The sequence below is a fragment of the Nannospalax galili genome, unplaced genomic scaffold (genome assembly GCF_000622305.1).
Source record: "Nannospalax galili isolate Female #2095 unplaced genomic scaffold, S.galili_v1.0 scaffold87, whole genome shotgun sequence".
Classification (NCBI taxonomy): Eukaryota; Metazoa; Chordata; class Mammalia; order Rodentia; family Spalacidae; genus Nannospalax; species Nannospalax galili.
Genome location: NW_008360320.1, coordinates 13,085,899 through 13,111,840, shown reverse-complemented (window position 1 = coordinate 13,111,840; position 25,942 = coordinate 13,085,899). Strand labels below are relative to the sequence as shown.

The 25,942-nt window shown below is 35.4% G+C and overlaps 1 protein-coding gene across 1 annotated transcript in view; it reads right to left on the bottom strand.

The window, feature by feature from the left end:
• Positions 1–25,942, bottom strand: part of Lrp1b (LDL receptor related protein 1B) — a 2,166,816-nt gene that overhangs the window by 125,405 nt on the left and 2,015,469 nt on the right. Inside the window, exons 72-77 of the mRNA XM_008825194.2 lie at positions 19,433–19,555; positions 16,275–16,400; positions 15,448–15,585; positions 14,346–14,480; positions 10,076–10,195; positions 8,137–8,378 (exon numbers count right to left, since the gene is read on the bottom strand). Of these exons, the coding sequence (XP_008823416.1) occupies positions 8,137–8,378; positions 10,076–10,195; positions 14,346–14,480; positions 15,448–15,585; positions 16,275–16,400; positions 19,433–19,555 (884 nt within the window). The remainder of the gene's footprint in view (positions 1–8,136; positions 8,379–10,075; positions 10,196–14,345; positions 14,481–15,447; positions 15,586–16,274; positions 16,401–19,432; positions 19,556–25,942) is intronic.

The following is a 25,942-nucleotide window of genomic DNA, read 5'->3' as shown; positions in this document are numbered from 1 at the left end:
TCTTCTGTTATTTAGGAAAAACCTCTGGGACATGCTGAAAGCGGTCCTTAGAGGGAGGTTTATAGCTCTAAGTGCCTACATAAAAAAATCGGAAAGAACACAAATAAATGACTTAACGATGCAACTCAAGACACTTGGAAAGCAACAGCAAACGAAACCCAAACCCAGCAGAAAAAAAGAAAATAACAAAAATCAGGCCTAAAATGAGTGAAATTGAAACAAAGAAAACAATACAAAGAATCAGTAAATCCAAGAGCTGGTTCTTTGAAAAGATAAACAAGATTGACAGACTGCTAGCCCAGTTAACCAAAAGAAAGAAAGAGCACCTCCAAATCAACAAAATCAGAGATGAAAGGGGAAACATCACAACAGACACCAGAAAGACACAGAACATTATAAGGGAATACTTTAAAAACCTATATGCTACTAAATTTGGAAACCTAAAAGAAATGGACAGATATGAAAAGACATAGGAACTACCAAAACTAAGCCAAGAAGAGATTAGTAGCTTAAACAGACCTATAACACAAAAAGAAATTGAAACAGTAATACAAATCCTCCTGACTAAAAAGGTCCAGGACAAGATGGATTTACAGCAGAATTCTATCAGACATTTAAAGAAGATTTGTATAGAATACTACTTAATTTATTTAAAAAAATAGAAATGGAAGGAGAACTTCCAAATTCCTTCTGTGAAGCCAACATCACTCTAATACCAAAGCCAGGTAAAGGTACAACCAAAAAAGAAACTAAAGACCCATATCCTTAATGAACATAGATGCAAAAATTCTCAACAAGATCAAAGCCTGGTAAAGATACAACCAAAAAAGAAAACTATAGACCCATATCCTTAATGAACATAGATGCAAAAATTCTCAATAAAATACTTGCAAACCGCATACAGACACACATCAAAAGCATCATCCACCATGATCAAGCTGGCTTTATTCCAGAGATGCAGGGATGGTTCAATATACGTAAGTCAATAAATGTCATAAATCACATAAATGGGCTCAACGACAAGAACCACATGGTCATTTCAATAGATGCAGAGAAGGCCTTTGACGAAATTCAACATGCTTTTATGTTTAAAGTTCTAGAGAGAATTGGACTGGAGGGAACATACCTCAACATAATTAAAGCCATATATAACAAACCCTCAGCCAACATCATTCTAAATGGAGAAAAAATGGAAGCACACCAATTAAAATCAGGAACCAGGCAAGGCTGTCCACTATCTCTACTCCTTTTTACCATAGTGTTTGAAACTCTTGCAAGAGCAATAAGACAAGAGAAGAAAATTAAAGAGTAATAATTGGAAAAGAAGAGATCAAATTATACCTTTTGCACATGATTTGTTCTTATATCTAAGAGATGCCAAAAATTCCACCAGAAAATTCCTAGAAATTATTAACAGGTTCATTAAAGTGGCAGGTTAAAAAATTAACCTACAAAAGTCTGTAGCCTTTCTATACACCAATAACAAGCAATCAGAGAAAGATCCCACGGAAATACTCCCCTTCACAATAGCTGCAAAAAACAAACAAACAAACAAACAAAAAAAAACCAAAAAAAGAAATATCTTGGAATAAACCTGACCAAGTCATTAAAGAGCTCTAAGAGGAAAATATTAAATCTTTAAAGAAAGAGATTTAGGAAGACATCAGAAGATGGAAGGACCTTCCATGCTCATGGATTGGAAGATATAATGTTGTGAAAATGACCATCCTACCAAAAGTCATTTATAGATTAAATGCAAACCCAATCAAAATCCCCACGACATTTTTCACAGAGTTGGGAAAAAATCCTAAGATTCATATGGAAGCACAAAAGACCTCGGATTGCCAAAACAACCCTGAGCACTAAGAGCAATGCCAGGAGGATTACCATACCAAATTTTAAGCTGTATTACAGAGATATAGTCATAAAAACAACATGGTACTACACAAAAATAGACCCATAGATCAATGTAACAAAATTGAAGGCCCAAATATGAGTACATGCAATTTCAGCCACCTGACATTTGACTAAAGGGCCAAGAATATTCCCTGGAGGAAAGACACCATGTTCAGCAAATGGTGCTGGCAAAACTGGATCTCCACCTGTAGAAGAACGAAACTAAACCCCTATCTTTCACCCTACACAAAAGTCCATTCCAATTTGATCAAAGACCTCAATGTAAAGCCTGAAACTCTGAAACTGTTAGAAGAAAACATTGGGAAATGCCTACAAGATAAAGGTGTAGGAAAGGATTTTCTAAACTGGACATCAAGTTCTCAGGAAACAAGGATTAACAAATTGGAACTCATTAAATTAAAAAGCTTCTGTACATCAAAGGAGGCAACCAAGGAAGCGAACAGAAAACCCACAGCATGGGAGAAATTCATCTCCAGCAACACATCCGACAGAGGTTTATTAACCAGAATATATAACAAACTCAAAAAACAGAGAATCGAGACAAGAAATAACCCTACTAAAAAAATGGGATAAGGAGCTGAACAGAGAGTTCTCAAAAGAAGAAGAAAAGAAGGCCATGGAACATCTTAAAAGATTTTCAACGTCACTAATAATTAGGGAAGTGAAAATTAAGACCATTTTAATATTTCACCTTACTGCAGTCACCTGGCTAAGATCAAGGGAACAAATGATACCAAATATTGGAGAGGATGTGGGGAAAGGGGAACACTCATCCACTGCTGGTGGGGTTGCAAACTGGTTCAAACCCTATTGAAAGAGGTGTAGAGAACTCTTAAACTACAAATGAACCTACCATTTGACCCAGTTATACCACTCATTGGCATATACCCAAAGAACTCATCCTATTGCAGAGACACTTGTACATCCATGTTTGTTGCTACTCTTTTCACAATACCTAAAGGATGGAAGCAACTTAATGTCCCTCAGTTGACCAATGGATAATGAAAATGTGGTTCATTTATACGATGGAGTTTTACTCAGCAGTAAAAAAAGATGAAATCTTGAAATTTGCAGGCAAATGGATGGAACTAGAAACTGTTATACCAAGTGAAGTAACAAAGACTCAGAAAAAAAAATCAGCATATGTTCTCCCTTATACGTGAATCCTAGAACCAAACCCTGATAAGTGAGAATGTATCCATACATAACTATAGGAACCAAGACAATGGAAAGGAAGCAGGGAGGTAAAGGAAAAGAAAGAACCTTAAAGAGAAGAAGAGTAGGAAACAGGCCAAATAAGGGAGATATGGATAAAAATTGTGTTAGTTTAAGGGAGGGGGGAGGGAAGGGTATAAAAGGAACCTAGTGGATAAAGGGAAAGAAGGAGCTCAAGAGTGTAGGGCCATAGGAGAAGTGTTTATTAAGGGAGAAAGGGGGGAAATGGGGGGCATCTTAAGTGGGAAAACCATGATGGAGGGGTGAGACAGTATGAGAGATAAATAATGCCTAGCTAGTTTTGTAAACCAGCGGGAACCATATTACACCTACAACCTAGTGACAAATTAAAACATAGCGGATCAAGAAATATATGTCTAGGTAAAGTTTATCTGAGAACAATTGGTCTTTGCCAAAATTTATCTACATGACACACATTAATTAAAAGTACCAGACTGGTGGAACTAACTTTCTTGGATGTTTAACAGACATATTTTGAGGCCGATAATAATTTGGTCAAAGAGACATAAAGGACAGTTTTTGCTCATAGCCCTCCTGGGTTGACTAGTTTAAGGGGACTATGAGCATCTCTCAAAATGTCCTATAACGGTGGTGGGTCACCTGTCCTCTTGATCAAGGAGGCTGAGGAGACCCCACCAGATGGACTTGAACCAGTGTCCAGTCTACAAAGAGGAGGGTCAACACAGAGGAATCATTTCCTCCACGCTTAAAGCGAAGCCAACCATGATCGAGCAGGACCTTTGACTTATCTTCACATAGGCAGAACTGGTAAAAGAAAGGAGCCAGGAGCTTCTCCCAAGCCCTTGTGACCCCTGAGGAACAGATTCTCAAAGGACCTTAAGAGTAGAAATAAATTGGTTTATCTGGGACAACTGTATGGCCTTAAACACCCAAAAGGAAAGTATAATCAAAGATTAAAGGGGCTAATATAATTTAAGAGCCCATATGCATAGCTAAAGGTTACATAACAAGCAACAATGCCAGATAGGAGATACCTTCTTTTGAGTTGTTGGCCAGGGTGGCCAAAGGGACTCCCAGATAGTAACCCAGCATAGAACTGGGAAAATGAACAGCACACCAAATCTTATCTAAAGGAATATTGACAACTGATTGCTGCTAGATAAGGAGCAGCTGACCCTCCTAAAACAAAGACCTCTAGATAGGGTGACTAGATTCACCAGAGGGCAAGTAGTGGGGAATGGCTGGGGGTGCCTACAACACAGCAGAGAGTAATAGGGATATCAGAGTATAAGGGTTCTAGTTGGGGGAGGGACGCTATGGGAAGTTGCCATCTGGAAGGTGGGTGTATAGTTGAATAAGATGGTTTGGGATGTTCTGTGTGTTACACACATACACACACATACACAAATGAACAATTTTTTTAAAAACTGTATTATATTTGAGGAGGAAGTATGGAAATTTGCGTCATGCTAATTAGTAGAGGTGATAAACATTACCAGTGAAATATACCCGATGACTTTATAGACATACACAGGTGCCAAGGATCCAAGTGCAACTGATTATGACTAGTAATAATCAGATAGATGCAGATTAGAGATTCATGTGCCAAAATCTCAGTGTTAGTAGCAAAAAAAAATGAGCCTTTCTGCAGGGAACATTATATTCTAAAATGAAATGAAGACCTTTTTTAAAGGTTAAAAACTTATTCAATTTAATGTCTTACAGGGCTTATACTGAGTTCAATATTGTATAACTGTATTAATTCGCCTGTGAACCTAGAAACTTGCACCCACTTGTGAAAGAGATGTACTCTTGTTCTGTAGTGTGTTACTGAATATGTTAAAGCTATAGTGAAATGCTTCTCTAATCATGTAGCTATTAAAAATTTAAAAAACACTGGACAGAGTCCCGGCTCGCGACAAAAGCATAATAGTTTGCTCCCTAATTATTAACAGATGTGAAAAACATCACCATTGAAATCTACCTGATGACTTTATATCCATGCTCAGATTCCAAAGGAGCTCAGAAATAACCGACTGTGACTAGTAATAATGAGATATATAGAGATTAGAAATGCATGTGCAAACATCTTAATGTCAATTGCATTAAAAATGAATTTTTCTGTATGAAACTGTTTATTTTAATATTGTAATGGAGATATTTTTTAAAGGTTAAAACATCATTTAATTTTATGTCTTACAAGGTTTATACTGAGTACAGTATTGTATAACTGTAATAATTCAGCTGTAAAGTTAAAAATTTACAGCCAATTTTGAAAGAGATGCATCTTAGCCCAGGAAATTGTTATTGAATATGTCAATGCTGTTGTAATGAAATGCTTCTTCTAAGTATGTGGTTATTAAACAATTAAAAATAAATAAATCCAAAGTATATTTTTAAAAAGTAAGCTACGTTTCATGTATTAAAACAAGCATAATGAAGATATTTTTCCATTGATTATGAATGGTTTTATAATGAAGTTAAAACTGTAGACATATATACAAATAAATATATATAATGTATAATCAAATATTCATGAGCATACATCTGCTTGTATAAAAATAAAATCTTATTAAATATTACATCATTTTGACTTCTGACCTACAAGATACTGTGTTCCTTAAGGAATTCTGATTATTTACCAACCTAAGGACAACATAAAAAACATAATTTTCACTGAAAAATTACATGGAAATTAATTACAGATGCAAGTAATTTTTTGTAAGCATTAGATTCAACATGTGAACTGCAAATCATCTTAATGTATAACAGAGCATTCTGTCAACATAGTTATTGCATGCATTTATATAGTACATACAATGTGCCAATTAATATTAAACAACATATCACATTCCATTATTATATATTGTATAAAGTAGTGAATTTGAAAGAAGCTTAGGGACTAGTACAAAACTAGAACAAAATTCAAACCAAGACAGATGTTTGTTCTTCATAAGATCAAACTAGAAAAATGAAATCATAAGAGCAATGATTTTGTGAAGTAGACTTCCATATTAGGGATAAAGTTAGTGGTAGTCATGACTATGAGTTGTCTTGAGGTTTGACAGAGAGAAAGATGAGTACTTGTGAGGGATTGTTAGAATCAGATTGCTCAGCAGCAAAGATGTGAAGGCCTACTCCTGAGCTATTGATGGCCTGCCACCAGCATAAACCCTGGCAGGGGAATTCTTTTGGAAGTGGTATTCACAATATGTGTCTATATCCTTGGGATAGGAAAGTTATATTCTATTGCTATGTAGACTGTTCTGTCTCTAAGTACTACATTTGCAAGATAGGATTAGAAGATCCTTGAATATTTGAGGCAAAGAGCTCAAGTTGCTTTACCTACTCAGTAAATCGTCATTACATGGACAGAAACACAGAAACACTTGGTTTATGCTGTGGATGAAGAGAGTATAAAAATCTAGCCAAAGAAATAAACGGGGTCCATTGCCTATGATGGTACCCGAGTGAGAACTCCGTTGTCTTTTCTTTTTCATTGCTCCTCTGATCCAGGTTCTTGTTATCATTTCTGGGCTATGCCCGGCAATGAGTGGAGGACATAAAGATCTAGAATTCTAGGCTCTGTGTTAGAAATGTTCTAAATAGAAGCAAAAGTTATGCAGAAGAAGTTTATGCAGAAAGATAAGCAGAAATTGAAGTTCTAAGGACAGAATAATAATCTGGGAAGTTTAAAATTTTTAAAGTGCTTTAATAACCAAAGTATAACTTTCAATCTCAAAATATGTAATTATATCTTAGAATGTAAATTTACAAGTCTGTACATCTCCTATAATTTTCAAGTATTATTTACTGACAAAACTGTACTACTAAGCTTCAACAATACTGTGAAATTTCTTGCTGCAATATGAGTTTGGCATTCACTCCCCTTCTCTAACAGCTAATTTCATTCCTCTTCCTAGTGACTTAGCTTCTTTTAAAAGCACATGATTGATAAATAACATTAATGAAATTGGGGCTTAGAGATGGCTAAGAAGTTAAGGGTGTGAACTGCTCCTGAAGAGGACCTGCAACCATGTCACATGGCTCACAACTGCTTGTAACTCCATCTCCAGAGGCCCAACTTCCTCTTCTGACCTCTGGGGATACTTGCACTCTTGTGCATATACCCACATACAGATCAACACATATATAACTTCTAAAAAATAAAAACATAAAAAAAACATGTGTTCCAGATTTTATCAAATGTGTTCATGTAGTTTAAATCTTTATGATAGATTTCACTGAGCAAGCAGTGAGAGTTCAAACAGGCATCACAGGTTTCGAGTATAAAAGTTCAACTACATCTACCGGGAATGCACTTGACTTTTTGGTGGTATGGGAAAAGGCTGGGCTCCTGAAAAATAATTGTACATTTGTCCTTTTCCTCCAAGATTACTTCAAAACACAAAATACACAAAAAAATTGCTGTGCTCTAAAGCAAAAAGAGAGAGTACAAAACTACAAATTTAAACAGAGTTCTACCTCGCTTTTCTCATAACAAATAACCATGATAATCAACATGTCCATCATACACCAGCCGGCAACATTGCTCTGCTTTGGATGATCTCCAAAACACAGTTATCAGAAGGAAGAAATAGTTGGTCTTTTGTGTAGAAATGTATTTCTGATATTCTGAAAACTGAAACAATTTCCCCTGTGTTACATGATTTTCTAATGCAACAAAATGTACAGTTTTTATTCCATTCCCCCCATTATGACAAAATGATTCTGTTCATAATATATGCACTTTACATGTGAAATACAAAACTTTCAAGAAATCCTAGGTATAGTTCATCCCCATTCTTAATATTTAAAGCAAATGCTTTAAAACAAAAAACATAAAATTGTACACTTAAATGGGCTTATATGGAATAAAAAGAAATATTTTATTTCTGCATGAAAAATATATTTGTAAAATGATTGATTATCTTAAGTCTTCAGATGTTCTGCTTTTTTTTTTCTCTTTTAATTAGGGAGATGGGAGGAATGACCTTCAGACATTTGATTCTATTTACTTACAATCAAGCCACTGTTCGCTTGCCTTTTCTCCCTGCCATCGATCATTTTGTAGAAAATTCCGCCTGGATTAAACTGAGTACTCCAAATAATCATATTTCTTTGATAATATACATCCATCCCTGTTATCCTTGAATTATGTTCAATATGAGAAATTTGTTGATGACCGCCACTGTAGTTGAATGGATATATAAAACCCAGGATATCAGTGTCATTAGCAATGTAGAGAACGTGATCTTCAGAGCCTGGGGATTATTGTAATAAAATACAAAAATAAAGTCAATTTCAACTAAGTAAAATCAATGATATTTTTGTAAATTATATTTTATTATTATTACTAATAAAGTTTCTTCCATAGTAAAACAACAACAACTAATTTTATAGCATCTTCTTTTCTTCATCTTGTTTGATTTCTGTTAACCACTTTTCTAAACATTCATAATTCTCAATTAAGTTTTCTGGTACAAAGATTAATTCATGTGAATAAATTAAGCATGTGAAAAAGATGTTCTGGTAAGTCACAATGTGCTATGTTCTAATGATTTGAATCTTTGTAGTTAGATGCTGTACTGCTCTGTTCATTGCCCTCAAAAATATCTGCGAGAGTATTTAGCAGATGTACCTGAGTGACTGCTACTTAAGGCTAAAGAGTGAAAATTAAGAATTGAAGAGTTCTTCTTTCTGCATCCATATAACTTGGATTATTTGATTTTGAAAATTATTTTTCCTCAGTACTAGTTACTGAGCCCAGTGTTTTGCACAAACTGATCAACAGTTCCCCACAAAGATACATTCTGCCCTGTTTTATTTTCATTATAACAGAGTTCAGTATTTATTAACTTAAAATTTCATAATTTTGAATTAATCTATAATCATAATGGAAAATATATCTTAAAGTTTTGATGCTTATTATATATTACTAATATCATTTCATATTGATTTTAAAAATAAAACCATAATGTGAATCCTGACAATATTAAAATATTAATGAAAACCAAAAGAAATTCAGTTGCAAATAGAGTTCTTGCAGAATAACAATGATAATGATAATAATTGCACTCAAATTTAGATGAGATCTTTGTTGAGTTTTATTCATCTTTTTTCATTATACAAAATGACAGGTTGCATAATGGCATTTTCATGAACATATATCATGTACTTTGATTATATGAAACCCTTCATTTAATAGTCATAATGTCTCTCAATGCTTATCTATCTGACACTATGTTAATCCTTCCACAATTCAAATTTCTTACAGCAATCATGAAAAATAGATATAAGTAGCTCTATGTTACAGATGAAGAACTGGTGCTCAAAGAATTTAATGACTTCATCCAGGTCATACTGTATGGATAGTGCAGTGGTAGGGTTTAAATTTACATCCACTTAACACCATTGCACTCACAGGATCCACGGCATCAAACCAATTTCCTCCTGTGATAACATCTTATTAATCATATCCTGTACCTAACAACACTAGAGTTACATTATTCATAAAATTGCATAAGCTTTAAACTTTATATACAAAAGACCAACACCACACCTGCCATTCATGTTTTTAAAAAATGGTATTTCCATAAACAATTTTCTATTAGATTAATATAAAAATAAATATGAATAAAAAGGAGTAAGTTCTAGTGTTCTAAAGAAGAGTGGATGAACTAATTCACAATAATTTGTTACATGCTTTAAAAAGAATTCAGAGAGGGATTTTTGGAAGTTTCTGGAATAAAGAATTATAAATGTTTTAATGAAATATAAATGTATTGCAAATCATTTTTTAAAAGAAAAATTAAATGGCATGTTAACTGTTATTATTATATAATTATTTCATAATATCAAGAATAAACCTTTTGCTAAAATGCAATGTGAAATAACTTTTCCCCATTAGCTATTAACAATAAAACTGAAGTGATCTCTATAATAATGGTTATATCCATACCTTTTGCTACACAGGTATTATTTCTTTTGTGAAAATTCTGGTCACAGACACATTTATACGATCCTTCTATGTTTATGCATTGGTGGGAACACACACCAAACACCGAACATTCATTAAGATCTACAAGAGAGGAGCTCAGGATAGATCATCACAGTGGCAACCCCCACTTGAATTCTCTCCATATTTAAAAAAAACAAAACTATTGTTTTCACTTAGTTTTTTATTCTTATTTCTTTCATTCCCCTTTAAAAATCAGTGATCTTTAGTTTACTGTGCAAAACTTGGTGCTTTAATTGTTATATTCTTATTTTTTATTTGTTGGTTGGTGCTGGGGATAGAACCCAGGGTTTTGCAAATGTGAGACAATCATTTTCCCACACCAATTTCTGAATGAAAATTAGTCTTTTATTTTTCTAATTTTTATTATTCCACTTAAATATCACAATCTGCATTTCAATCTTCAGTACTTTCTTCTCTCCAATGTCTTATAGCCACCCGCGCATATGTTGTCCCTTTGTCTATGATTTCCTTTCCCAATCCTTCATTTCCACCACTCGTTCAAGATCCACCCAAAGGGCCAGCCTTACTTGGTGCCCAGCAATGCATGGAATGATGGCCTCCCTAAATTTCACATAGCAACAAGGTTCTTTGAGGACCTAAGTTATGATGCATTCATTTTCTTTTAAATTTGTGTGTGTGCTGTATGTTTGTGTGTGCCTGTGTCTGTGTGTCTGTGTGTGCAGCCAGTGGTCAATGTTGGGATCCTTCCTCAGTCTCTTTTCACGTTTTTCTTTTTTTTTTTTTTTTTTTTTTTTTTTTTTTTTTTTATTTTTTCACTTTTGTGGGGGGGGGTGTGTTTTTTTGTTTTTTTTTTTTTTTTTATTTTTTCACTTTTGTGGGGGGGGGTGTGTTTTTTTGTTTTTTTTTTTTTTTTTATTTTTTCACTTTTGTGGGGGGGGGTGTGTTTTTTTGTTTTTTTTTTTTTTTTTTTTTTTTTTTTTTTTTTTTTTGAGGCAGGGTTTCTTGCTGAACCTGGAGTTCACCAATTCATCCATGTATCCCCTGTGCGTGGTGCTGGTGATTTGAGTTCAGGCCCTCATGCTTGCACCATAAACACTTTACCCACTGAGGCAACTCCTCTGCCCTGATGTATTCATTTTTCTCACCACATCTTCATAATGACTGACAGAAAATGAAGATGTGGATTTACTTCTGTCTCAGATCTTTGTTGATATATGGGAAACAATTATGCAAAATAAGAATGATATTAAGAACGAAACAAGAAAAAAACCTGAATATCAATCTACAAGTAAACATGTTAAGTCACAGGAATAAGTGAACATGCCACAGGTGGTGTTCTGCAGGTGTAAACATGCCTCTGAATTAAAGGTATAAGCAGAGCTGGGAATTAAATCAAGTGGTCAGCTGGATTATTTACTTTACCTGCTTTCCTCCTCTAATTTCACATATTTATCTCTGGCCCTTTTGTCCTGTATATTTGCCTTAATTACATAATAAATATGTAAAATAAATAAACCCTTGTCTTAAATTAGAAAGTGTAAGATTATGTGCAATGAATGACACACAAGACCTGTGTTTAGCACTCTACAGTGCTTTAAGAGCCCAGTGCTAGATGCAGAGTTCGTCCCAGTGACACCTGTTGTGCTGATTAGTTTTGGTCAATTTGACACAAACTAAAAACATCCGGGAAAAAGGACCTTCAGTTGTGGAACTGGACTGGCTTGTGGCCTTGTCTATGAGGCATTTTCTTTATAGATAATTGATGCAGGTGTGGGCAGTGCCATCCTTGGGCAGGTGAACCTTGGCTGTCTGAAGAGGGTAAGTGAGCAGGTAAGTGAAGCAGGCTGGTAAGTGGAGTCCTCCAAGGTCTCTGCTTTAGTTCTTGCCTCTGGGTGCCCTGCTTGAGTCCCTGCCCTCACTTCCCTCAGAGATGGCTGTGACATGGAAGTGTAAGCCAAATAAATCCTTTCTCTCCAAGTTGGTTTTGGTTACTGCTTTATCACAGCAACAGAGAACATGAAACTCGAACGCCCGTGAACGAAAACTGAAGGCATGTACCCAGTAGTCTCTGGGTGGTATCTTGCCCAGAGATGCCTTGAACATTCTAGTGACAATTAATTTCTGTGTTTTGTTGAAAAATTAAAAAGATAATGAACATTTACTTGTATTTAATGAAAATTATTTAGAGATGAAGTGAAATGTATCATATGACCATTTAATCATTCAAATTATAAAACAATTATTCTGTGTTGTTTAGGGAGAGCGCTATCTGCATGTGTTACCTTTGTACAAAACCTCAGCCAACCTGTGTGATTTGATCAACTCTCAGCTCCCCACATGGAACATCATGTCCAGCTTCATCACTTTGTTCTATCTACTTGAGTCCAGGCTCCTATGCACAGTGCCTGTACCAGTGCCTGGTGAGCAGCAGCTGCTGGGGCCTTTCCGTTTCTCCTCTGCAAGCTCTGGTTATGTAAACTGAGTGTTTTGCTTTTAATGAAAAATAGCAACTTTTGTACCTTTTTATTAAATAAACAAATGAAGGAAACTAACAGATTAGCTTACAAAATAAAGGTAATGACATTCCCTCTTGTATACCAAGTGAAAATTGCTTTCATAACTATGAAATTTTTTTTATTATGGATGGAAATTTAATCAGTGTTCACAATTTACTCACATCCACAATAGACATATATAGAAAGAGTGAAAACATGGCTATTTGAAGAATATAGCTCTGCTTTTATTTCCCTTGGAATAGAACAGAAAGTAAAGGAAACATTGAGAACAAAGGTTTTACATTTAATAAGTATATTCTAGACAGGAAACAGCCTGCCATTTCTAAATAAATTTAAGAAAATCAAGGCTATCAAAACTAAAATCTTAAAGATTTTTTTGAGTGTGTGCATATGTATTCAGATACAGTTGATAGAAACTTCCAGGAGAAGAAAAATAACTTAATTTTCATTAAAATAGAAAGATCTTATTTAGCCAGCTTTCAGTGTTACATGTCGTAGAGAGCTCATCTGCATAGGTGGGTTACTCAAAGCACACAGAAATATGTTTTTTTTCTCCTCTGTGTAAGCATAACCAATTTTTCTACATTCTAAGAAAATATAAATTCATTCTTTAATCCAAGAATAAAAAGAGCTAGAGGAAGATATTATTTTGGAATTTTTATGGGGCAGGAAGATGGCCCACTTGGTAAAGTGCTTGCTGCACAAGCATGAGGTCCTGAGTTCAGATTCCCAGTCCCAACATAATAATAATAATAAAAAACCTGGCAAACTGATAGCATGTGCACATCTGTAATCTCTACTGGGGTTGGGAGGAACCCCTGGAGCTTGTTGGTGAGGTAGTCTAGCAAATCACTGAGTTTCAGATTTAGTGAGAGACCTCATCTAAAAAAAAAAGAAAGAAAGAAAAACCAAACCCCGGTGGAACATGATAGAGGAAGATACCTTAATGTCAACCTCCAGCATCCAAATTTACATTTCACACAATCCTACAAACAAGTACATACACATAGGAACAATAACTATCCCACAAAGAATTTTTGTTTGCCCTGAATATGCCAGGCAGAAATTTGAATTTGTCTCAAATGACAATAATAGGTAAATACGTGAATATAAATATTGGCTTATCAGAGAAACTTGCCGAACTATTTACGGGTCAGTATTCCATGGTTCTGTAATAAAAGCCCTGATGCAAATTTTATTTACATAAAACATACGTTGAGATTCTCTCTGTGCTACATGTCTAATTTTTACATGATCAGAAGCAATTTTTAAGAGACCCATTGGACACTGAATTTTTAAACACATGTTATAAAGAATTGTTTAGAGCACAGTTTTCTCAGAGTAAAATTACAGCACTGCAAATGTCACACTCAAAAGGAATGGGTCATCTTAAACATATTCTTTCATGAAGTGGGTCTAATGCTCCAATAGCTCCTGAACCAGCAATTTTGTCATTTGCATTTCAAAACAGAATTGTTACAACACAATTGAAATTCCTGCAGGTCTCAATTTGCTGCAGAGATGCTTTGTAGTCTCAGTAATGCTTAGCTTAGCTGTACAAACAAACAGGCTCTTCACCCCCAGAGACTCTCTCCCTCCTAAATGAAATGGTAACCCATAGATACACACAGTTTTGATAAAAATCAATCCCCTGTCATCTCACAATTTAGCAGCCTCGGGAGTCTTTATAGCCCAAGGATTTAAGAGTAAGCTGTTGAGGAAATGTACTCTACCTTCGCACTGTCTGCTTTTCATGTTTCTCCGAAATCCAGGCTTACAGCGGCAGAAAACAGATGTTTTTATTTGATTACAATATGCATCATCTCCACATGGATTCATACTGTCCTCACAGGTGTGTTCAGTGGAAGCTAGGAGCGAAGAATATGATCAAAGTTAATCTATCTCTGGTTTATGAAGTAGGAATTTATTTTTCAACTTGAAATCATGTTTATTATCACATGAATGATTTCTGTTCAAGATTTTGGTTTTCTGTGCATCTATACCCTCATTTCTTTCTAAGACAAAGAGGCTGATAGAGACTGAACTCACTACATTAATATAGTTCAGAGCGGCTCCAACACAGGCATTTATAGCTGTTGTCAAGCCATGTTATTTCCTAAGATGGAGGCAGTGATCCTCATGAGAAGCCATCTTCAGAACAGGAGGACTAAGGAATGCTGAATCCTCCAAGAGCAGACCCATTCCTAGAGAGGAGCTGAAGATGGAAGTGCTCACCAGTGCCCCTCGTTTGGGATCCCGAACTCAGTCAGGGAGCTAAAATGTTACTCAAATCGGAAGGTTGAATTAGCAATTTGTTACATCGTTAGTCTCACCACACAAAATCAAGTAAAATCTGAGTGGGAGGCATGAGTTACAAGACCTTTAGAAGGAAGCAACACTTATGTGTAATTTTGAGCAGAGTAGATTTAATTTCATTTCTTTGTCTTCCATTCAGGAAAGCATTTTAAAATTCAAATAAAAGAGAAGGATGTTATAGAGATAACACTGTATTAGATCTAAATTACTTAAACAGTTCAAAACAGCTTCAAAACTGGAGAAACAAATAAATTTTACTAATTAAATTTGTTTATTAATCCTTATTAATTCTTAAATATTTTGCAATGAATTAAAATATACTCTAACAAAGATATCCATGGTCTCATCAAACTTTTCCAATTTATACATGCTAAAATTAACTTATACTCTAATGGTACTTTGGCAAAGGTCTGACTGCAGCTCCCTGGAGAGCAATATCCCTACAGTGGTACAACAATCCCACCTCTGAGCATCAGTTGGCTTTGTGTCCGTCTATGCTTGTGTAATAGAAACACTCACTCTTTCTGCAGCCTTGCTCATCGGAACCATCTCCGCAGTCATCCAACTGGTCACACTGCAGCTCTACAGGGATGCACCTTTTGTCACTGCAAGCAAACTCATCCTTCTTACAAGGCCTAGATTTGTATGTAAGTTCACCTGCAGAATCATTTAGAAAGTAGCTAGTCAGAGCTTCACAGTATCACAATGGATTATTTGAGTTTACCATGTGTTCCAGATTTAACTAAGTACTATGAAAGCACAGGTCTTCTATAGTAAAATGTAAGTTCTAGGAGCTAAGTGAAAAGATTTTTATATTTTGGGAATTTCAAAAAGTGAGAATATATTTATTTTCCCTATAATAATTATTTTTACCAGAAAATATTTTATTATTTACCACAAGTAGATATTTTTAACTGATATAGACAGCCTCAAATGAGGTTGAGTTCTGCATAGTCTTTGAATTAACTATTTGTACGCTTACATCTTTGTTATGGGGACTTTTTGAATCACAGAATTCTAAGGAAAGGCAATATACACAATATATTGTGTATAACAATCTGCACAAGCCCCCTCCCCTCAGTCTTCTGAAAGAAGTTGTTTCTTCCAAGAAATTGTAATGGTCTGGAATGAAGTGCTTTAGCGGGAGGCTCTGATAAAGCCACACAGTTTTACCATACAGGAAAAATGTTGGAAGGTGATTTTAACACAACTGTCACAAGCTCAGTTTCCAGGGAAAGAATCTTCATAAATCCACATGGAACCTTTGCTATAATTTTAAGGACTCAAATCATTCTGTTATCTTGTTTTTGCTTCCAAATCAATTATTTCTCACTAAGTAGATTTACCACCACAGTGATCTTCATCTGAGTTGTCCCCACAGTCATTAACCCCGTTACACATTTTCTCAGGTTGAAGGCAGACTCTGTTATTTCTGCATCGGTGAGGTCTTGTAGGTGGGCAAAGAAATTTGACTGAAAAAACAAAAACAGAGGAAAATTAGAGTGACTTTTTTGGGTTCACTGAATTATTAAAAATGTATTTGGTGTTTATTTTTGAATAGCTAATCTGACTTTTGTCTTCTATTGTTAAAATGGCTGCTATTAGATACTAGGAAAATGTGTAGTAATGAAAGGTTTTGGTTCAGGTTTCTATTACTAACAACAGAAGAGTGCACAGTTGAAGATCTTCAAAGATTATCTATCTTCAAAGGGGTAGATAATCTTCATGATCTGATTTCCAGACACTGGAAATCAGACAATATACACAATGTGGCTGGATCAAGTATGGATTTCCGGCCCTAAAGTGAGTGTAGGTGGGGAAAAATGCCCAACAATATTAAACCTGTTAATCTGTTTTCTTTTCCTTGTCTGTATAAATGAATGCTTACATATACATTTAAAGTTTCTAACATAATCTCTGTTATTCATTTAGTGTCTGTGTGTGGAACAGTGAAAATCAGGGAAATTTATCCCTCCTAGCCTGCAATAGTCCACCCACAAAGCAGGAAATAGCTTTTCTTTTATGTGGAGTTACCAAGAACCATGTCCTTGGTTCTGAATGTTCTTTATCTTGAATTCTTTGTACAGATATTCTCATTTGTACTTAAAGATGTGCGTGCTTCCATATGTTAAATAGTTCCAGTTCTTTACCAAATTCTGGCATCTCAAGATGAACCATATGATAATACTTTATGATTAACATCCCCATAGGTTCATTTATCTGAACACATGATCCCAGTTGTTGATGCTATCTGGAGAGGTTATGCAACCGTGCTTAAGGAAATAGGTCATCAAGAGGAGGCTTCAAAGCTTCATTGGAAGTGCCTCCACTTCCTATTTTCTTTCCCTGCTTCCTGTGTGTGGATGAAAATGTGAACAGGCAAATTCCTGTTCCTGCTGCTATACCTTCCTGCCTGTTTTCCTGCTTCCTCTGCCATGATGGACTCCATCCCTCTGGAAACATAAGGCAAAACCAAAGCCCTTTTCTCATCTGACTTACTTTTGGTCGTGGTATTTTTACCATAGCAACAGAAAAGTAACTTGTTATGTATCTTTTACTTAATGCTATCATTTCTTGAAAAACAATGTGTGATGGTTCCAATGAGAAATGTCTCTTAGCAGCTCAAGTATTTGAACACTTGGTCCCCAGTTGGTGGTGCTGTTTGAGAGGCTTGTGGAAGTTTTAGATGTATGACTTGCAGAGGAAGCAAGTCACTGGCAGTGAACTTTGTGAGTTTATAGCCTCATCCGACTTCCAGATCTTCTGGGTGTCTTGCATGTGGATAAAGATGCTACCTCTAGCTTCCTGCCACCAGGGCTGCCTGCTCGCATGCCTCCTCAAACATTATGGACTCTAATCTTCCAGAACACTACACCAAAAAAACCTCTTTGTTCTATAAGTCTAGTTTGGTCATGGCATTTTATCCCAGCAACAAAATCTAACTAATACATAACATCTTGAAATTATTTTGATTTGTTGAATCCAAATAAGACCTCCTTCAAATGAACCACTGCTGTTCATTGTTTACCCCAATTATGTACATTTTGTGGATTGATTCATTTAATATTGACACCAGTGAGAGAGAGAGAGAGGAGAGAGAGAGATTAGTTATTAGTTATTCAGATATTCCCAGGTATACTGTGTCAAATGTCCTTCAAAATACCTTCCTAGTACAAAAACCACATGTGGCTCTGGAGTCCTGCAGTGCTGATTCATTACCATTAATTCCCAATACCATTCACTGGTTTTGTGGTCAGGTGGAATATAAATATAATGGAAGAAGAAATTCATAGTTATTGAATTTGTAGTTACTGAACATTAAGAGGTTTTGGAGTTGATAATGGTCGAAAAGTTCTCATAGTTTTGGTATATATGATTTAGAAACAATATAGTATTTGATAATTTTCTAGAGTCTATTTTTTAGCTTTATGCAAAGAAAACCTTGCTATATCATTCATCAGTTTTACCTACAGAAGAACATCTCTAAAACCTTTGTCTTTTTCTTCTTCAACCTATTAAAAAATATAGCTGCCTACTTGTATTTTTTGCAATGTTAGCAACAGTAGTAAAATGGCATCGTTTACCAGAAGGTATTGCTTTGATTGTCATGCCAACAAGATTTTCCTTTTTTTCTTTTTTTTTTTTTTGTTTGGTGGAGGGATGGTTTGAGACAGGATCTTACTATGTAGCACTGGCTCATCTAGATCTTACTATATAGACCAGATTGGTCTTGATTTTACAGAGATACCCCTGCTTCCGCTTCTAAATGTTGAGATTATAGACATGCATCCATGCCTAGATTCCAAAGGACATTTAAATGCATATGCCCATGGAATATTTTTTATAAGTCAACTGAGGTACCACTGAATTATGTCTTAAATGGTAGGGTCTTCCTTTAAATTAAAGCTGAAATTGCCTTTATTCTTAATATTAGATAAAAATAATGAAAATAGGTTCTATAAAGAAATTTAAACAAATATAAGAAATCATTTTGGTGATCCCAAATTTTACACATTTTTATTGTATAAATATACAATGGAAACATTAGCCAAGAATAACTTGAATACAAAGAAATGATAATTGTTTAGGTCTCAATGTTGAATAACATTTGTGGTTCCATGTATACATACATTGCTTCTCTGAATAACTTCAGTAGTGAATGATTGTGGAACTGTGTCATTGTTCACATTATTCACTTTTACTTGCCTATTAAAAAGTGCTTACCCTGAAGCATTCATTTGACATGAAGCCAAAAAGTCTTTATATGTATCTTGCTCAATTCAAAAGGCCATCTAGCCCATACTCTATCTTTTGAAGAGTGCTGTCATGTGTAGTTTCAGACTTAAATAGATTGTCTACAGAGTCAGGAATGTTGAACACCTGATCTCTGTACTACCTGGACAGAAGTTGTATCTGATTCTATACTTTATCTCAAGGAGTAGGTGGGTCATAACCTTAGATGAGAAGACAAACGTGCACTTGAGAGCCATGTGAAAGGCCATACCACACATCTCAGGAGCTTCATCAGAGTTGTCTCCACAGTCATCTTCTCCATCACAAACCCAGAAATTGAGCTTGCAAAGGGAGTTATTGCAAAGGAACTCATCGGCTCTGCATGTATTTCCTCCTTGATTTAAAAAACAGACAGTGAAAATTAGGAATGCCAGACTGAAGGATAAAGTTATCTCTACATTTTTCTTATTTTTTTTAATGCTCTTTTTCTGTATAATGTCAGAAATAGGCAATGTCCAAAGATTTGTTTTTGACAAAAATGATGTTCCTAGTCTACAATTCAAAACATCTTTATATTAATTTCAAAATATCATATTTTATTTAGTGAATACTAGAATATATCAGAATAACATTTTAAAAATACAAATTATCTCTCATTTTACATATTTTTATGTTACAGATTAAATACATTTAGGCTTTTTAAAGTTTTAATTTTTACCATCAAGTTTTGTTGGGCAACCAAGAGCAATGATAATAGCTTATATTGTTTTGGAATCTCTGCAACACCCATGATCACCTACTCAAGGGAGGCATAAGATATCTGGCACTGGGCTTTTTATTTAGCACCCTATAGCTTCTGGGAGGAATATTATCCCCTGTACAAGGTAATTACAATTAAACTCATATGAATATGTACATACTGAAGAGACTACATGATAAGGTCACATGACAAGGGGAACAAAGCTTCCTGTTTCTTACCCATGCAGGCTGCTGGGTAAGAAATGTCATTAACAATCTTGCCCAGCTATGAACCCAGAAAGCTAAAGTAACAACCAGTATGCTAAGATGACATGGGGTGAAATAGTGGCATGAATGCTATGGGGGTAATCAACCATGTTTTTAAACTGGATTTAAGGCATACTCCACAGGAAGAAACATAAGCCTGGTACTATAAATCAGACAAGAACCCATGGCTACCGAGCTCTTAGGCCCCAGGGGTAAACCTACTACTATTTCTTTCCCAAATTTACATAATAGCAAGTTGTCCTACAAATTCAGATCTCTTTACCCATAGATTAGTGCAGCTGTCAGACTTCATCAGAGAAGTTTCTTTATATAGTGCTGACACTCAGTGCAGAAGCTCACAGCTGGTCAAAGTGCAGAGACTATGTGTCTATGGAATTCTCGGTCATAAACAGGACATCTATAGCACACCTGCAAGAACCCCAAAAGCTCAGGAATAATCTTGGAGATGGGGTGGAAAGATTGTAAGGTCATTGAGACCGGGGAGGTTCACTGTGTTCTGGACAAGACAAGACCACTTCACCTATGAACGCACAGCAGCTGTGGTTACCTGCACAAAACCTGCATACCATGAAGCTGGTCAATTTCATCAGATATGTACAGGAGCAAACATCATGTGCCCCACCCCTAGCTGAGAAGCTGTTGCTAGGTACTGGTTTCTGACAGAGTCATTTTTCTTTAAGTGTATGTTGACCATGCTCAGTGGAGACCCCACAAACATGACTACGTGGGTAGCAGAAATTGGAATCAATGCATTATTTAAAAGATTAAAAAGAGGATAAGAACTTGGCAGAGAGGTAGAAATGAATCTGAAAGGACTTAGGGGGAGGAGTAGGGGTGAGTCATTATATGTATTTATGAAATTCTCAAAAATTAGGAAAAATTATTATGTTTAAAATATTAATTTGTATTACAACTTTACAGTTCTACATAGAAAAGATACTTAGAGTTATTATATAATTCTTCTGTCCCTAGAACAGTGATCTACCTATTTACTAAAATTTTATAGTAACTGATAAAATGTTGTTGCATCATAAATAATAGTATTGTAAAGGAATAAGTGTTTTTCCGTAATATTTAATTTTTTTTTTCTTATAAAAACCATGCAATCCAATATCATTTTGTATGTTTAAAGTTTTGCAATAAAGGAAAAATATTGAACATAAAAATTCTAGAACACAAAACTTATGTGTACAGAACACATGAAAAAGACCCAAAGAACTAATTTGTATGAACAGATAACAAAATATAGTGGAAATTTAAATATCATTAGGTAATGCGGCTTCCTGTCTTCCTCTAGACCACCTATTAATTTCTCAGAAACTCAATATCATTATGTGTGATTAAAAACATGATAAAATGATTTATAAATTTATACTCTCTAGAAGTACCCAAGAACACAACACAGAGATCTGAATTTATAATTAAGATAAATAAGATTTCTCTCATGGTAGATACTGGAAAAAGCTTATGATTTTTATTACTGCTGTGAGTCAGAAAGCAAAGTCATTATATAAGGCAGACTTGACAGATTTTAAACAGATGATTTTTAAAATCTTTGATATGGTTATGGTAGACATGACTTGGGGAAGATGGCTAGATCACTCAGAACCTTGAATTAAAGTTAAAACTGGCTAAGGATTTAGAGAGTTACTAATTTGAACAGTTGAAAGATTTTCATAAAAATTCAAATTAAAGCTGGCCCAGTTTATATTGGCTTCACTTAGAAGCCAATAGAAGCCAATACACATAAGGGCAGGTTCTCGAGAGTGTGCAGGGTAACTGCCACCTTGGGGGACTTCACAAAGTCTCACATTTGTCCCTGAAATGCTCTTTTCTTTCAAGTTTCTGCAATGTTGATCTCTAAAATTTTATGATCTAAAAAAAATCTAAATTACCAAACTCATACAGGACAACATATTACCATATAATAAAGCTTTCTCTGAAAAATAATACAAGGATAACATGCATACATTTTAGTACTGAATGACCTCTAAAGACATAGTTTAGTGTGGCGGTACAAGTCTTAATTCCAGTACTTGGGAAATTGAGGCAGGGATCTCAAGTCTGAGGCCAGCCTATGCTACAAAGCTACCTAGATAGACTGTGTCTACAAAGAAAATGAATAAATGAGAAAGAAAGAAAGAAAGAAAGAAAGAAAGAAAGAAAGAAAGAAAGAAAGAAAGAAAGAAGAAAGGAAGAAAGAAAGAGAAAGGAAGGAAGGAAGGAAGGAAGGGCATAACCCAAATATCAACATTCGTAACCTATGAAATAGAGTCAGAGTTTTTCAGAAAAATGTTCTAATTACTAATGTCTTGCATGTTGTGTTTTACAACATATTAAATTCTAAGACAATCTGTGAACTCTTGACATTCTTTGATTATCATGGAAAATTCTATTTGTAGCATATCAGTCTTGTTAAAAGGAAAAGTGATCTTCCTAAACTGTTGAATTAGATAACGCTGTAATTTTCTCCAGATGAGTCCTGGATGTACCACCGGTTTTATTAAGAATAGAAATATAAATTAAAGCTTAATTGTAAGAGTAAGTCAAAGGTTTTGTAATAACCTATTAAGTAACTCATATTATACTATAAAGAATTTGCATTCAAACAAAAGATCATGGTGCTACCTTGACATCCTAAATCTAAGTTGCAATGCTTTACTCTGAAACGGCTTGAAACACACAGAAGCAACAGAAAAACACAGAATTTAAAGAGGATGCATGGATTAAAATTCTAGTCTTCTAAGCATATTCTTGATTAGCTCAGCAGGAGTTTACCAGGGGACTACAAAAGTATATATTAGTTATCAATGACATTTCTAAACATAACTGAGCTGTTGGCAGGCATCACATAGGAAGCAACCAGTGAGAGGTCTCATCTTGATTTGGGTTGACAGGAGCTTTAATAAATGAACATATTTTACAATTCATATAAATAGTTTACAAATTTTGAGCTCATGACTACTAAAAAGAATACTGCCAATCTTTTCTGCTAAAACTTGTAGAAGAAGTAAAATAAAGTTTAAAAGATCAGGCAGAACAGGCTTTAGGTTGATTCAGGCCATTGGTTTTATGTTTTAAAATCTGAATGCAGCTTTTAATTCCAGCCACTCAGAATATTACTTTTAGTAACCAAATCTAATTAACTAAAAAATTATGTCATGTTGATTCCACAGGTTTTGTGTATGTGTGTGTGTGTGTGTGTGTGTGTGTGTGTGTTGTGTATGCTTATGTTGTAATGTGTGCTTATATGTGTATGTGTGTACATATGTATGTGTGTATATGTGTTTTATATGGCTGTATATAGATGTGTATATGTGGGTGCACTCAGTTGCACATGGCCCTGTTTAGGCAGAGGTTAACTTTGACTATCTTCATCTATTACTCGACCCCTAGTCACTTGATACAGGCTCTCTCATTGAACCTGGAGTTCACCATTTCCTCTAGACTGACTGGCCAGCAAGCCCATGGGATTCACCTGAACTGTTTCCCCAACAGTCGTGTTAGGTGCATGTGCTGCCTCACTTGGCATTTACATATATGATCTGAACCAAGGTCCTCATGCTTGCACAGCAAGTATTTTTTCCACCAAGCCTTCTCCTCATCCATAAGTTTTCCCCATCATATGTTAGCCCAGATGGCCAGATTCAAGATGAGAGAAAATTTTAGCCCAAGTTCCCAGATTCAAGATGAGATAGTACAAAAGATGCTTATTCTGGCTTTCCATTTCCTCAACGTCTTGAGACACAATTATCCAATACCAAACTTACTTCCAGAAAATACGTTAAACACTAGAAATGTAAATTTGTCTATCTTCAGATCCATCCAGCAGGACCAAATACTTCATTCCCCAAAATATTTTTTTGAATGTAATTGAAACCTTGAACTGTGAAGAATGGGAGTGGGGAGGACAGTGTGGTGGTCTTTGTGAAAATTATAAGTGATTAAATTAAAGGCTCTCAGGTTTTTTTCACTCAGCAGGTGGCTGGGTGGGGTGGCGCAGTACTCGGGAGGCAGAGGCAGGCAGATCTTTGTGAGTTCGAGGCCAGCTTGGTCTACTTAGTGAGTTCCAGGACATCTGGGGCTACAGGGAGACCCTGTTTCAAAAAGAAAAAAAAAAAAAAAAAAAAGGTTAGTAGAATCCATTTTAATGTGAAAGATTTTGAGATTTCTGTTTGGTCACAATGTGACACAGGAAAGGAGCAGTAGGTACTAAGGCTGGAAGGTGCAGTCAGTCTCTGTGACCCTCTCTGTAGGGTCAGCACTCAGAGAGCCAGCACAGTGGGCATAAAAATGGGCGAGCCTAACAGTGGATGGTTTGCAATGACATCCAGTTAGGCAGAATTCCAGCTCGATTTGTCCAGGAACTACATGAGGCCCAGGAGCTGAAGTTGAGCCAAGAAATTACTAGTTGAATAATTTAATTGTGAACCCAGGATTATGAGAGCGCAGGTGAGTTGGTACTGTCAGGTGAACCACATTGTTTCCTGTTTCTATAAAGATCAGCTACACAGAGTGAAAGAACAAGACAGAAGACAGGCAGCCATTTCAGACAGACGAAAGTTCCTTGTTCTCTATATTGCGCTGCAGTTCCTCAATGAGACTGAAATGTCTTCTAAACATAAGACGTTATCATGCTTGGGATGAAGACATCATCTAATCATAAATATTTGACCTTTTTAAGAAAGTAGAAAAAACTTCTAATATATTAAACTATACAAATCCTGAGAACATTTCCAAATGCCTGGGAACCAATGAAAAAGTTGAATTTGTTCAAATGTTCTGAAACGTAAAGTCTACATTACTGAGAGGTGTTTATAAGTAAGTAACAAAACATTACCTTAAACAAGCCAAAAAATAGGAAAATAAAGTTGCATAATTTGTGATCATTTTAAACTTTAGCACACATTTTCTCTATGATTCACATTACCACAAATAATTGAATGGTCTTAATGTCACGATATATTACTTAAAAGTAGCTACATCAACAAATGGTCTTTACATAGTTGAGAAATAATATATGTCAAAATTGAAAATCATCTTAAAGAATGAAAAAAAATGTACATCTTATCTACTCAACAATATGTCAAGAAGGGACTATGGGGTGCAACTACAACTAACATATCACACAGATTATGCATGTGTAAAATCCAGTAAATGTGTTCATCCTATTAAGCTAAAACACTTGGTAGAGAAGCACCTCAGAGCTCAGAAAGCACCTGTACAGTCATGCTGACAGAGGCTGTACTCTCTCCAGAGACTGTCCTCTCTCTAAAGAGGCAGTGTCCTCTCTCTAGAGAGGCTGAGTCCTCTACAGAAGCAGTGTCCTCTCTCTACAAAAGTTATGCCCTCTCTCTACAGAGGCTGTGTCTTCTCTCTACAGAGGCTGTGTCTTCTCTTTATAGAGGCTGAATGCTCTTTCTCCAGAGGATGTTTGCTCTTTCTACAAAGTCTGTGTTCCTTCTATACAGAGGTTACAAACTCTACAGAGGCTATGTCCTCTAAACCTCATGCCTTCCCAATACTGACTAGTGTCTAGCCTGGAGGCACACACCCAATAGCCATTTAACATACTCTTGTATCTGGATGGGTTTTCTTCCATCATTCACAATTTGGGATTACATTTTGTCTACTAAATGTCTGGATTTTGCTTGTTTAGAGCAAGTTAACATTGTAATGGAACTAGACACAGTAAAGAAAATTATTCAAATATCCTATCTTCTGAATGCACTATATTTAATATATATATATATAT